Source organism: Hypanus sabinus, chromosome 19 (assembly GCF_030144855.1).
Source record: "Hypanus sabinus isolate sHypSab1 chromosome 19, sHypSab1.hap1, whole genome shotgun sequence".
Classification (NCBI taxonomy): domain Eukaryota; kingdom Metazoa; phylum Chordata; class Chondrichthyes; order Myliobatiformes; family Dasyatidae; genus Hypanus; species Hypanus sabinus.
Window position 1 is genome coordinate 76246517 of NC_082724.1, and position 12987 is coordinate 76259503.

The window sequence follows — 12987 nt, forward strand, 5'->3', positions numbered from 1 at the left end:
GGTGGAGGAGATGGAAGGGTGCACCAGGAATTCAAAGATCCTGATGAGACACGGAGAGTGGACAGGAGATGTAACAGGTGGTAATGTCACCTTGAAGGTAATTAGAATTATGGAGGATGACCCCTTGTGGTGGAAAGAGAAGGGGACAGCTATTCCAGCTCTGGGTGAGAAATGCAGTAAATGGAATCAACATAATTGAGAACCTGGTTCATATTACTGAAAGGAAAGCCGTGCTTGTGAAGAAATCTCAGAAACATTACTGTAGAAAATATCAGCAAGATAGATCTAATTTATGCATTAGGTTGGATTAGGTATCAAGATAGACCATAGAAAAGTACACCACAGAAACAAGCCCTTTGGCCCACAATGTTGTGCTGAATCAAATAAATAGTTGCGTCCTTGGTTCAAGTCAGCTAAGATTAGTTCTGAAACACAAGAGATCCTGCAGATGCTCGAAATTCAGAGTAACACAAATAGGATGCTGGGGGAACTTAGCAAGTCAAGCAGTACACTGCCACTGGCAGCTTGTTTTCTTTCCCCTTCCACCAGCTTACAGTCAAGCTTTCTCCCCCTTCCTTTTCAGTTCTAATGAACAGTCCTGAAACATTGACTGTTTATTCATTTCCATGGATGCTACCTGACTTGCTGAGTTTCTCCAGCATTTCTTGTGTTAGTTCAGGTTCATATTAATTTTCAAACTTTAAAAGTAGCTGCAGTTGTACTGTAGAGAGAGAAAAGAACACATATATATCAAGGTCAGTGTGGTGTGTTCAAGTGTGCTTTCCTGAAATTGGAAACGAAATCTATTTTTGGTCAGTCAATCTAAAAGGCATTTTACTCTCTATTGAACGCAAACAACAACTGAAAAGCAACAAAAAAGAATGCTGTAAAAATAGGAAGGATCAAAGCCCAAAATTTGTAGGGGGGCAGAATACTTACAAATTTTCCTCAGTATCCAATTCATTGTCTTTGGGACTTGGGGTTATCAGCCTCAGATATACTCACCTATATAAATATATGGAAGCAGTGGAATATCCTTCTTCACTGCCTCATCAGACACTCCCAGGGCAGTCTCTGGTGTGTTTCTAGCATTCCCTGCTTTTATTGATTTAGTGTGGAGTCGGTCCTACCAGCCCAGCAACCCTCATCACGAGACCCCTGAGCCTAATCACAAGACAATTTCTAAAGAGCAATTAACCCACCAACCCAAATGTCTTTGGACTATGGGAGGAAACCCATGCAGTTGCAGGGAGAATGTACCAACTCCTTACAGAGAACAGCGGAAATTGAACCTGTGTCGCTGATACCGTAAAGCAGTGTTATACCACTATGCTACCATTGTTCAGGTTTCCACCATCTCCAGTCTTTTTGGTTATTGTTTGCATTCAATAGAGAGTAAAGTGCCTTTTAGATTGGCTGAACAGTAATAGATGTAATTTCTAATTTCAGGAAAGCACACTTTAACACTCCACTCTAGCCCTTGTGTGTGAGTAGGCAGTTTCGTGTCACTGTGCCTGCATTTTCTGCTGAAACCGAGTACCCTTGGGGGGGGGGGGGTCGCCTTCTACTCATCCCCAATTCAATTTGCACAGGCACAATTCAGAGGTAGAAGTGCTATTACATATGCATTCCCTGCCAAAGCATGGATTTTCCAAAATAGAAACAGAAATTTTTGGAAATCCTTTGAAAAGAATCGTTCGAATTTTTATTTTTTTCACCTCTCACTTTGGTGGTCTCCAACCTGATGAAATAAACATCAATTTCTCTTTCTTCCAATCACCACTCCCTCTATCCATCTTTTTCCTTATCCCAACAACCCATCATCCTATTTTCTTCCACCTGCCCTCTTGATCTGCCCATCATTCACTCTTTCTTCCCTCTGTTTCCTGCCTCACCTCCTTCCCTTTATTCCATGGCCCACTGGCCTCTCCTAACAGTTTTTATCCATCTTCTTCAGCTCTTTGTTATTTCCAACTACCACCTTCCAACTTCTTACATCATTACTACTCTCGCCTTCCTTCACCTAGCTATCATGTTAGCCCCCCCCACCCATCCATCCATTCACCTGCATCCACCTATCACTCTCCTCACCTTTTTACACCACTACCTCCCCCCTTTCTTTCTAGACTGAATGCAAAAGGTCGACTGTTCACTTCCCTCCATAGATTTTGCCTGACCTGCTGAGTCCCTCCAGCTACTTTATGTGTTGTTTTCAAATATTTGTTGGACTGAAGCTCCAGGATAAATCTTTATCACCACTTATAATCAAAACAGCACAAATGAAGGTCTCATCACCTGTGCTTCAACCCCTTTGTACTGCTATGCAGCTAATTTCTTTCTCTAGAGCCTGTAGTTCTTTTTTTCCCTGTCATTAACTCTACACACAACACCCCATCAAAAGGCAACAACTTGCTCATCAGAGATGTCACCTGGGCTCCCAATGAAAGTTAAGGTTTGCTGATTAATTAAATTCTATAAAGATAAAATTTACACCCATGCAGTGAGGGTAAACATCCACCATTCTCTCCCTTCCCCCTTTCCTGTTGCTGTTAATTAAATAAAAATGTGGAAAATGTTAAAATATAGAATATGATTACCAAAAATACGTGTGAATAGGAAGTATCTGATGTTTGGTTTAAAACACTCAAATCTCACTGATACACAAACTTTTTTTTTCAGATTTTTATTTCCTCTCAGTATCAAAGAACAATTGGGTGAATGCTGTAAAATGATTTGCATTATAAAATATACCAGACTTTGTACTATATGCAAGTGAACCTGCAATTCCATCTTCATTCTGTCTGCCAAGTCTGTAGAACATAGAACTAATGAAATATTCATACAATCCAAGATACCTGCAATTTACATGAAATTACAGTTCACTGTGTTTGTCTCCTTCTCCCCTTACTCTCCTTCAAGTTAACTGCTTGTATGTTGCATACAAATTAACTGTCACTATTTCCATGTCTCTTCCCAACAAGCTCATAACCACTGTATTTCTCTTTCCCTCTTTTGAACAAGTAAAGTCACATTGGATTAGGCTCTTCGTTTCTTAGCTTTGATTATTATTGTGTTGATAAAGTTCTTTAGTTCCTTAAAGTCATCATAGCTGGAGGAGGTAGTGGAGATAAGCTTCCATGACTTATTAAATGTTCCCAATGCTGTGCATCTCAAATGGCCTCTGACAACCAAGTCCAGCTCCTAGCCTTCACGTGTGGCTTGGGTACTAAGTCCGGTAGGACCACTTTTACCGACAGGAGAAGGGGCAAAGCTGAGACATTGGTGCCTTAAAACTAGTTGCTTCAGGCAGATGGGGCTGGTAGGCAGCTCATCTAGGATCTCAAACTTTCACTGCCTTGCAGCTATATCCACTCATTGGGGAAAGCTTCAGGAGTAAATCCTGAGGCAAACTCTGGTGCTGGACTCCCGAAGGAAGTCCTAAGTTGAGTTCAACACTAGCTGGCAACGCCTGCAATGCTGCTGGTGCCAATCTGTATCAGTCTCTGCGGCTCCTTTGGGTTCATCAGCTGTGCGGTGAGGGGGAGCCTGCTGCATGGACAACGGCTTGCTCTCCATATCGTACTGCCTTCCCTTGTGTAAGACAACTAGTACGCAAATTCCATGTTCAACCCTGGACAATGAAGGGCCTCTCTCTCTTTCTCTTCACTTTCTTTCTCCAGGTCCACTATCACTATCCTTCTCTTGCTCTTCTGTCTCTCAGGTTTACTATCTGCCACAAAACGGAAGTGGTGAAGAATACACTGAATCCAGTCTGGCAGCCATTCACCATCCCAGTTCGAGCTCTTTGCAATGGGGACTATGACAGGTCAGTGTATGCAATAGCAGTCACACGTTGTGGTATATTGGGTCTTTTAAACTGAGCTAACTTCAACATTACACTCCCTATCCCCTTATCAACTTTTTAACATCACATCCAGAACTCCAGTGTCTGGACCTTTGCTCAATTTGCCCATGTTTTGCTGAACAATTTTATCTTAAAATACATCAAATTGCCCATGGACACCTGACATTTCTAAACCATCACAGCAGCGTAGAGCGATGGTATTACAGCTTGGAACGTTGGATTCGGAGTTCAGTTCCGATGTCCTCTGCAGGCAAACTCGCACGTTCCCTGTGCACGGATGGGTTTCTTCCGGATGCTCCTGTTTCCTCTCTCAATCGAAAGATGTATCGATAAGTAGGTTAATTGGTCGTTGTAAACGGTCCTGTGATTAGCCTAGATCAAATTGGGGTTGTTGGGTGGTACTGCTCAAAGAGCCAGAAGGACCTAATCCAACTGCACCTTTAAATAAGTAAAGAAACTTCCAACTCTGTTTAGGCCATTTGACCAGTGTCTCAGGACTCCTAAGCTCGGTCCTGCAAAGCCCTCTCTTTAAACTCCTTTTTATTACCTTTCTCTCCCCCCCCCCCACTTAATATTTTCTTCTTTCTGCCTTTCTTCTGGTCATCTCTGAGTTTGCTCAGAAAATGCCCACTGATATTTAGTCTTTACTGTAGCTGTTGAATATTTATTACTCTCCAATAATCTTGTAAGCAAGTTCCATTAACCTCATTGTTTGTCTTCAAGGTCCAGCTCTCTTAAATTCTCATCTTTAAAAATAATAGAAGAAAATTAAATACTTCTTATGATAAAACACAGCCAGTGGGAAAGGCTACTGGATCCATGTCAGCAATTGTACTAATATCATGTGCTTGCTTTTCACCAATCCCCTTTAGAACAGTGAAGGTGGATGTCTATGACTGGGATCGTGATGGCAGGTAAGAATAAGTTCAAAGTATAAAGTAAATTTATTATCAAGGTGCATATTTGTCACCATATACAACCCTGAGGTTTATTTTCTTGTGAGCATACTCAGTAAATCCAAGAACCATAGCAGAATTAATGTAAGACCACACTCAACAGGATAGACAAACAACCAATGTGCAGAAGACAACAAATTGTGCAAATATGAAGGAAAAAATAACAGCAATAAATGAATAAGCAATAAATATTGAGAACATGAAATGAAAAATCCTTGAAAGTGAGTCCATAGGTTCTGGATGATTTAGTGAAGCTGTGAGTGAAATTGAGTGAAGACATCTCCTCTGGTTCAAGAGCCTGATGGTTGAGGGGTAATAATTGTTAATGAATCTGAATGTGTGGATCCTGAGACTCCTGTACCTTCTTCCTGATGGCAGCAGTGAGAAGAGAGCGTCCCTGATGATGGATCCTGCTTTCCTGTTATAGCACTCTGTGTAGATGTGTTCATTGGTGGAGAGAACTATATCCACTACCTTCTGTAGGCTTTTCTAGTACTTCCTTACTAGACCATGATGAAATTACAATTACGCTTACAATTTACACTTTTAAACTTCTTTCATGCTTAAAGACACTTGTAATTGGTTGGGAACATGCAGAGAGTAGTCACTGAATTGCAGTTATGCATCAGATATTAATTTATGCTTGGGTAATGGTGTTGGGTTTGCTGACTGTGAAAATCTAGTCTCAAACAAAGACAATAAGCCTTATCCAATATAAATAGCCGTGAGTATTCTCACTGAAGGGAGATTCTACTGTACCTCCTCAATCTTTAAAGGCTATGTTGCTTCCCTGCTTTATCTCCACAGTGAACTTAGCTGCAGGTACCTACTGTTTGAGCAGTGGATCCCTTCTCCCTGCCAAGGAAAGGGTACTTCCAGCTAACAAAGTCGTTCAAAATGTTTCATTGATTTTCAGTGCTACAAGTTCAAATCCAAACATTCATAAAACACATTTAAAACTCACAGAGGGTTTCTATCTTAAACATGTCCAAATTACAAAGCATTTCTAAAACACGCAGGACAAATGATTTCCAAAGCACAAGCACAATTTGTATAAACTAAAAAGATTAATGAGTCTGTTGCAGAAATTGAAACCAGAGGAATGGATTCCAGTTCACCCCATGTATTTCTCATGCTTCATGATGTTCCTTACCCTATTCCTAATAATCCTGAACTCCTCTCTATGTTTGAATCCTTTCTCTACCACCTGGGTGACTTCACATGAATATGATTTCCCTCAGATACCCTTTTTAGACAATCTAAAAGCTTCTCAGAGAAATACTTCTCAACTACCTGCCATTAATGCTATAAAACAACTTCCTTGAGTACTTAAAACTCCCAACTATAAACATGTCAGAATGATATCATCCGTCTTGTCTGAAAGCTTCCTGGAACTAAGTAACTTTGTCAGCGTTGTCTGTTTTGAAACAACCGTAATTAAATATTGCATTGCTCAAGTAGTAAGAAACCAGGTGCGGTTGCTTTCTATAGACAGAGCATCTTGCTCTATACAGAGCTTGTTTGCAAAGCTGCTCTTAGACAGCACTTGTTTTAACTTCATACTGATTACTGTGTGCCATTTACATTTTAAGAATTGAAGACTGACTCCTGTTTATGACCAGAAGCTAAACAAAGCATACAGTATAGTTGGAAGTTGGAGGATTGTAGTGAACTAAGTATGTAGTAGACTATTTACTGCTTGCTGTCTGTTGATGTTGTGTTAGTTGATTGTGAACAATGCTATATAAGAACATTTATTCATGGCTTTTGTACAAAAATAAAAGTGTTTGATTTTCCAAGGAACTCAAAATACTGTTTTCCACTTCTGCAATATGGTTTCAATAGTTGAATAGAGAGAAAGAATGTAGATCCCCATCTGCTACCCAACAAGATATAATAGTGTAGTGGTTAGTGCAACACCATTGCAGTTCAGAGCGTTGAAGTTTGGAGTTCAGTCCTGGAGTCCTCTGTCCCTGGAATGCATGGGTTTTCCCTGGGCCCTCCAGTTTCCTCCCATACTCCCAAATTATATTGGGGAGGTTAATTTGTCCTTGTGATTTTTCACATGATTAGTTTAGAGTTAAATTGGGGTTGTTGGGGGTTTCTGGGGCAGCACGGCTCAAAAGGCTGGAAGTATGTATTCCATTTTGTATCTCCAAGTATAAATGAAATAAAATAAAATCAGAAAAGGACCTATTCCCATTTTTGCAAGTGTGAATTTCCTTCTACGAGGCAATAGAATGGTGTCATGAAAAGGACAACATCTGCCAAGGTGATTATAACACTAAACTTTGGAACATGCTGTCTAGCATCGCCAGGGGAAACAGTGTATTCAATATTTAAATCACTGCACTGACTGAACTTAGTCTAATGGATATCAAACCAAAGTCTCCTGGTGTTCCCAGAGGCACTGGAATGATAATATTCTGTGAAACCATCTTCCTCTTTAATTTGCTGCTTTTGCATTTAAAAATTTAAGGTAGAACCTGACCCCAATGGACAAAACACCTGTAGAGACTTACTAGTAAAATCTATAGGGAAGTCAGCAGGGCAATAACCGCTGCAGCATACAGGTTAGTGCAATGCTATTACAGCTCAGAGCGTCAGAGAAAACTTCAATTCCAACATCCTCTGTAAGGAGATTATGTGTTCCTTCCTGTGACCGTGTCAGCTTCCTCCCACATTCCAAAGACACACTGGTTACTGGACTAAGTAAGCTGCTCTGTGATTAGACCGGGGTTAAATAGGTGGGCTGCTGGGTGGTGCAGCTCCCAGCTCGTTGGGCCGAAATGGCCTATTCCACGTTGTATCCCTAAATAAAGTAAATGGCGACAATTTTGCAAGACTGATTTTTTTTTAAATCTTCTAACTCTTTAAGAAAGCAAATTTCATTTTTACTCAGCCACTGAAAGAAATATGGAATTAACAGACACCAGAAAATGAATTTTGTTTGACTGTCAGCAGAACTAGTTGCTGATATTCTTTTCATTAAAGTTGTGTTTTGAGGTAAATCTTTGGGGAGGGTCTGTGCTACAGTACAATAGTATAAATTCAAAAGATTTCAATGTTTCCTGCGTCCCAAGCTCCCTATTGTGAGATGTGTTTTGAAAGTTATTGAAAACTGAAACAAATAACCATATACAACAATTAGATCCCACAATAATATCTTCATTCATTTTACTTTCACACCACTTAGTGTCCTTTAGTTATTGGGAATTTTGAAAAAAATCCCTGTTCTTTTTTAAGTAATTTGATAGATGTCATAGAACGTAGAACAGTACAGTACAGAAACGGGCCCTACGATGTTTTTTTAAATTTATTCTTCAAAATGGGATGTGGGCATCACAACTAAGCCAGTATTTATTGCCCATCCCTATTTCCCCTTGAGAAGGCATATCTACGGAAAAAAGCACCTATGGCAAGCACTGAAATTGCACCTATCTGAACAACTGCCACCCATCTTTTAGATAACTTTAACATAATATCAGCTCAAAAATACAAGTCAAGCTCGTTAATCTTTTAATCAACAAATTATGGCACTACATAAAAATTATAACTGCACCTTCCTTGCTTTCACTGATGCAAATCGGTCTATGATCAAAGTCAGGTTTTTCAGTTTCTTCTCTTTCTACACTCAGCAGAGCAAGATCACAGAGTCTGCCTTGACCCATGGAGGCTCTCAAATACAAAAGTATTAGTTCTAACTTGCTGAATGATCTCTCACAGCTGGTGATGGAAACTGCGATGGTTAGCATTATCTGAATAGCAATGCGAAGACTGGGGATGATGCTCTCATCTCCATACTGAACAATAAATTCAAGAAGCTCTTCAGGTCTTGATATTTTCATGTTGACCTGCCTTGATAGCAACATTCTGCAATCCAAAATTTCTTCATATAGCTGCTGTCCATCACATCAAAGCTGTACAATTCGCCCAAATTTTCACATTTCTTCTTTAGGTCATTACTGTTGGCGCCAGAACACAGTCCCTCGACATCAAGAAGGAACTCAAACTTGGTGTCAGTGTCGTGCAAATGAGCAAACCTTTCATCCACTTCTCTGTGAAGACAGTCAAGTGTTCCCTTCCATTTCCATTTCTTCCTTAGCTGTTAACCCAGTGTCTCTCGAGTTCTCATCAACCATTCGTTTCTTTCGTCTGTGACGTCTTTCAACTTCAATATTCCATTCTTGACAGAGACCGATTCCTTCTTCGAGTAACTCACTGACCAACACTTCTCTTTCATCATAAAAATGATCTCGGAGGGCTTTCAAATCCAGGGCAGCATCATGGAAGATCCTGCAGCCTCTTTTGAATACGGTCAATTTGAATGAGTACTTTGTTCCAAAATCCTAGCAAAATCAGAAAATCGTAATACATCATGCGATTGTACAGATGCCTTGCATCACTTCTTGTTTCACTGGTTTCATTTTCATTGTCTATCATGTCCTAGAGAACTTGAAGTATCTGCTCAAGGTACTTGTTGACGGGCTTCACTGCTTCTGTCCTTGCACTCCACCTGGTTTCAGACTCCAACTTAATAACCACAGGTACAGCGTTTTTGAGTTTTTCCCAGCACTGTGTTGAATAAGAGAAAAACACAGAGAACGTTGATGGTTCCAAAAAATGTGACCATCATTGTATCCTGCTTGGCTGCATGTACACCCATCAAGTTGAGTGAGTGATCGTCACAATTCACAAACACTGCCAGGTTGTTTTTCTCACTGATTCTTTGATAAACACCACTTCTGTGTCCAGCCATCACATCAGCGTTGTCATAGCACTGTGACCAACAATCTTGTAGCTCCATTTCGTCCTTCTCTAGCTGTTTCAAGAAGTCTTCAACCAAGCTCTCAGCATCCTTCTGGCTTATCTGGATAAATCCAAGGAAGCACTCTATAACACAGGCTTTTTTCCTCTCAAAATAAACTTCCACATACCTCACTACTTCTGACATCTGCTCACGGTGTGCCTGATCAGGAGTTGAGTCGAAGATGAGACCATAGTACTTGGCTTTACGAATGCTTCTCAGTAAACTCTGGTGAACAGTGGATGCCATCATGTGGATGAATTTGTTCTGGACACCCGGTGAAAGATAAGATGTGGATCCAGCATGACTTTCCAAATGAGTGAGCTGTTCTTTTATGACAGGGTCAAAGATGGCCAGTAGTTTCAGTGAGCCAAAGATATTTCCCACATTGGAGTCACCGTCTAGCTGAAGTGACTCCCTGTGTCCTAGCAAAGCCAGGTTCTGAGTTGCAAGGAATTTTATGCAGTGAAGGATTCTTGTCAAGATATCATGCCACTTCTGCTTTTCCTTCTCAATCTGTGACTGAAATACTGGGTCAATGACTCCTCTGTTTCCAGCTAAATTTCTTTCCATTTCTTTCCACTGTGTGAAGCATTCCCAATGATGCTTGGCATTTTCATCCTTTCAGGTGCTTTCCACTGGTTGAATCCACTTCCCTGCTCCAATGAGGATTGATGGTCTGACTGGAAATAGAGAAGACAACAGATACAAAATGCAGATTTTTTAGAAGGGGAATAGACCAGCCATGAGTGAATCACTTCCTCATCACGACCATTTGCCAATTTCCTCTTGAACCAAGTTTTGTTCATTGACCAGTTATTTGTTGGTAGAAAAAACCCTTCACTGTTGTGGAAATACTTCAAACCCAGCTTTATTATTTCTGTTCTCAATGCGTCAGGCAGAATTGCTTCTCCAGTATCCTTGTCGAACTTCAGAAGTCCAATGTCATGCTGTTCAATCACTTCTGGTATTACAGTTCGAGGCTCTGACACCATCCAGTTCACTAGGTTCAGTGTCGTCAGGTAAAATCTCGTCAATAAACTCAACATCACCACCACCACCACCATTGTCATCCCCTTTTGTCATGTCCACGCTCTCTGTGGCAGACTCACTCCTAATCTCATCATACTCGGATTTATCTGACTTGACTTTCCCCTCGGCTTGTGACGCATTTGTACCTTCGGATTCTAACAAACTTGTAGCAGGTGCAGGTGACTCCATGCGACATGTCGAACTACTTGTTCTGGGCTTTTCAAAGAAGGACATGAAGAACTTACTCGACTTCTTGGCTTCCTCCACCTCCAAATTTTGTCTCTTCCGTCCTTCAGCTCCACTTTTCTTCTTTGTGAAGAAACGTTTCATGATCCTCTTACACAGTGCTCTGAAATAAGGCCATCCTAGTGCTTCTCACCCGTGATCATCAAAGACAGATCACACATCTGAAGAAAATTCTTCTTTCATTATCCGAGGATGGTTTGTCTGACTTTAATAGAAACTGCTCAGTGGAGCTCCCCTTCAAGTGGTGCCCAGAGCACGTGCCATACCTGCCATACCTTAGATATGCCACTGGCCTTGGGAACTATGGTGCGTTGTTGTGGTTAATCTTGTTGATAGTACACACTGCTGAAACTGTTCATCAATGATGGAGGAACTGGATGCTTGTGGAAGGGGTACAAATCAAGTTGGCTACCTTGTACTTGATGGTGTTAAGCTTTGAGTGTTGTTGGAGATGGTCACTGCCTGATACTTGTGTGGCTTGAATGTTACTTGGCACTTGCCAGCTGAAGCCTGGATATTGTCCACGTCCTGCTGTATTCGAGTATGAGCTACTTCACTATCTGAGGAGTCACGAATGGTGCAGAACATTGTGCAGTCACCTGTGAACATCCACATTTCTGACCTTATGATGGAAGGAAGGTCAGTGACAAAGCAGCTGAAGATGGCTGGTCCTAGGAAACATCCCTGAGGAACTCCTGCAGTGATGTCCTGAGGATGAGGTGATTGACTTCCAACCACCACAACCATCTTCTTTTGTGTCAGATACGATTCCAACCTGCGGAGGATTTTCCCCTAATTCGCATTGACTCCATTTTAGCTGGGGCACCTTGATGCCATACATGGTCAAATGCTGCCTTGATGTCGAGGGCTATCACTCTCACCTCACCTCTGGTATTTAGCTCTTTTGTCCACGTTTGGACCAAGGAGGTGATGAGGTCAGGAGCTGAGTGGTCTTGACGGAACCCAAACTGGGCATCCGTAGGCAGGTTATTGCCGAGTAGGTGCTGCATGATAGCACTGTTGATGACCCCTTCCGTTAATTTGCTGATGATTGAGAGTAGGCTGATAGGCCAGTAGTTGGCTGGATTGGATTTGTCCTGTTTTTTTGTGTACAGGACATACCTGGGAAATTTTTCACATTGCCAGGTAGATGCCAGTGTTGTAGCACTGCAACTGCCAGCACTGTGTACTGGCACGGCAAGTTCTGGAGCACAAGTCTTAAGAACTATTGCCAGGATTTTGTCTGGGCCCATAGTTTTTGCAGTATCTAATGCTTTCAACCATTTCTTGATATCACGTGGAGTGAATTGGATTGGCTGCATGCTGACATCTGTGATGCTGGGATTTCTGGAGGAGGCTGAGTCAATTTCGAACTTTAACCCTATAGAAATGTTGTGGAAGGACCAGAAGCAAGCAGTTCACACAAGGAAGCCCACCAGCACCCCAGAGTTGAAGCAATTTTATAAGGAGGAATTCCTCTAAGTCGATGTACAGGACTGATCAACAATTACCAGACACGTTTGGTTGGAGTTATTGCTGTACAAGAGGGTCACACCATTTACTGAAAACAAAGGTTCACATACTTTTTCAACAAATATTGGTTCATTTTTCTCAATAAATAAATGAACGAGTATAATGTTTTTGTGTCATTCATTTAATTTGGTTTCCTTTATCTAGTTTTAGGAGTTACATGAAGATCTGATCACATTTTACGCAGAGACAGTGACAATTCTACAGGGTTCGCAAACTTCCCAGCGCCACAGTAGTGAGGGTGCCTCAGTCCTTTGCACAGCACTGTACAACCCTGAGATTCATTTTCTTGCAGGCATTTACAGTAATTACAAAAAACACAATAGTACTAATGAAAGACCGTACCTAACAGAACAGACAAACAGTTAATGTATAAAATATATCAAACTATGCAAATACAAAAGAAAAGAAAAAAAGAAATAAAAATGAATAATAACTAAATAAATACACAATAAATATCGAGAACATGTGAAACTGACATGGGCTGCAACTATATAACCAGTTAGAATACTGTCAAGGCTACTTTCTCATCTTGTTTTGAGCTCCTGATT

The 12987-nt window shown here is 41.0% G+C and overlaps 1 protein-coding gene across 2 annotated transcripts in view; it reads left to right on the plus strand.

Annotated features, from left to right (window-relative positions):
* Nucleotides 1–12987, plus strand: part of LOC132378073 (copine-9-like) — a 643860-nt gene that overhangs the window by 488152 nt on the left and 142721 nt on the right. For both annotated transcript variants that reach the window (XM_059944788.1, XM_059944789.1), the window contains 2 exons: nt 3722–3826; nt 4738–4779. In XM_059944788.1, coding sequence (XP_059800771.1) covers nt 3722–3826; nt 4738–4779 — 147 coding nt within the window. The remainder of the gene's footprint in view (nt 1–3721; nt 3827–4737; nt 4780–12987) is intronic.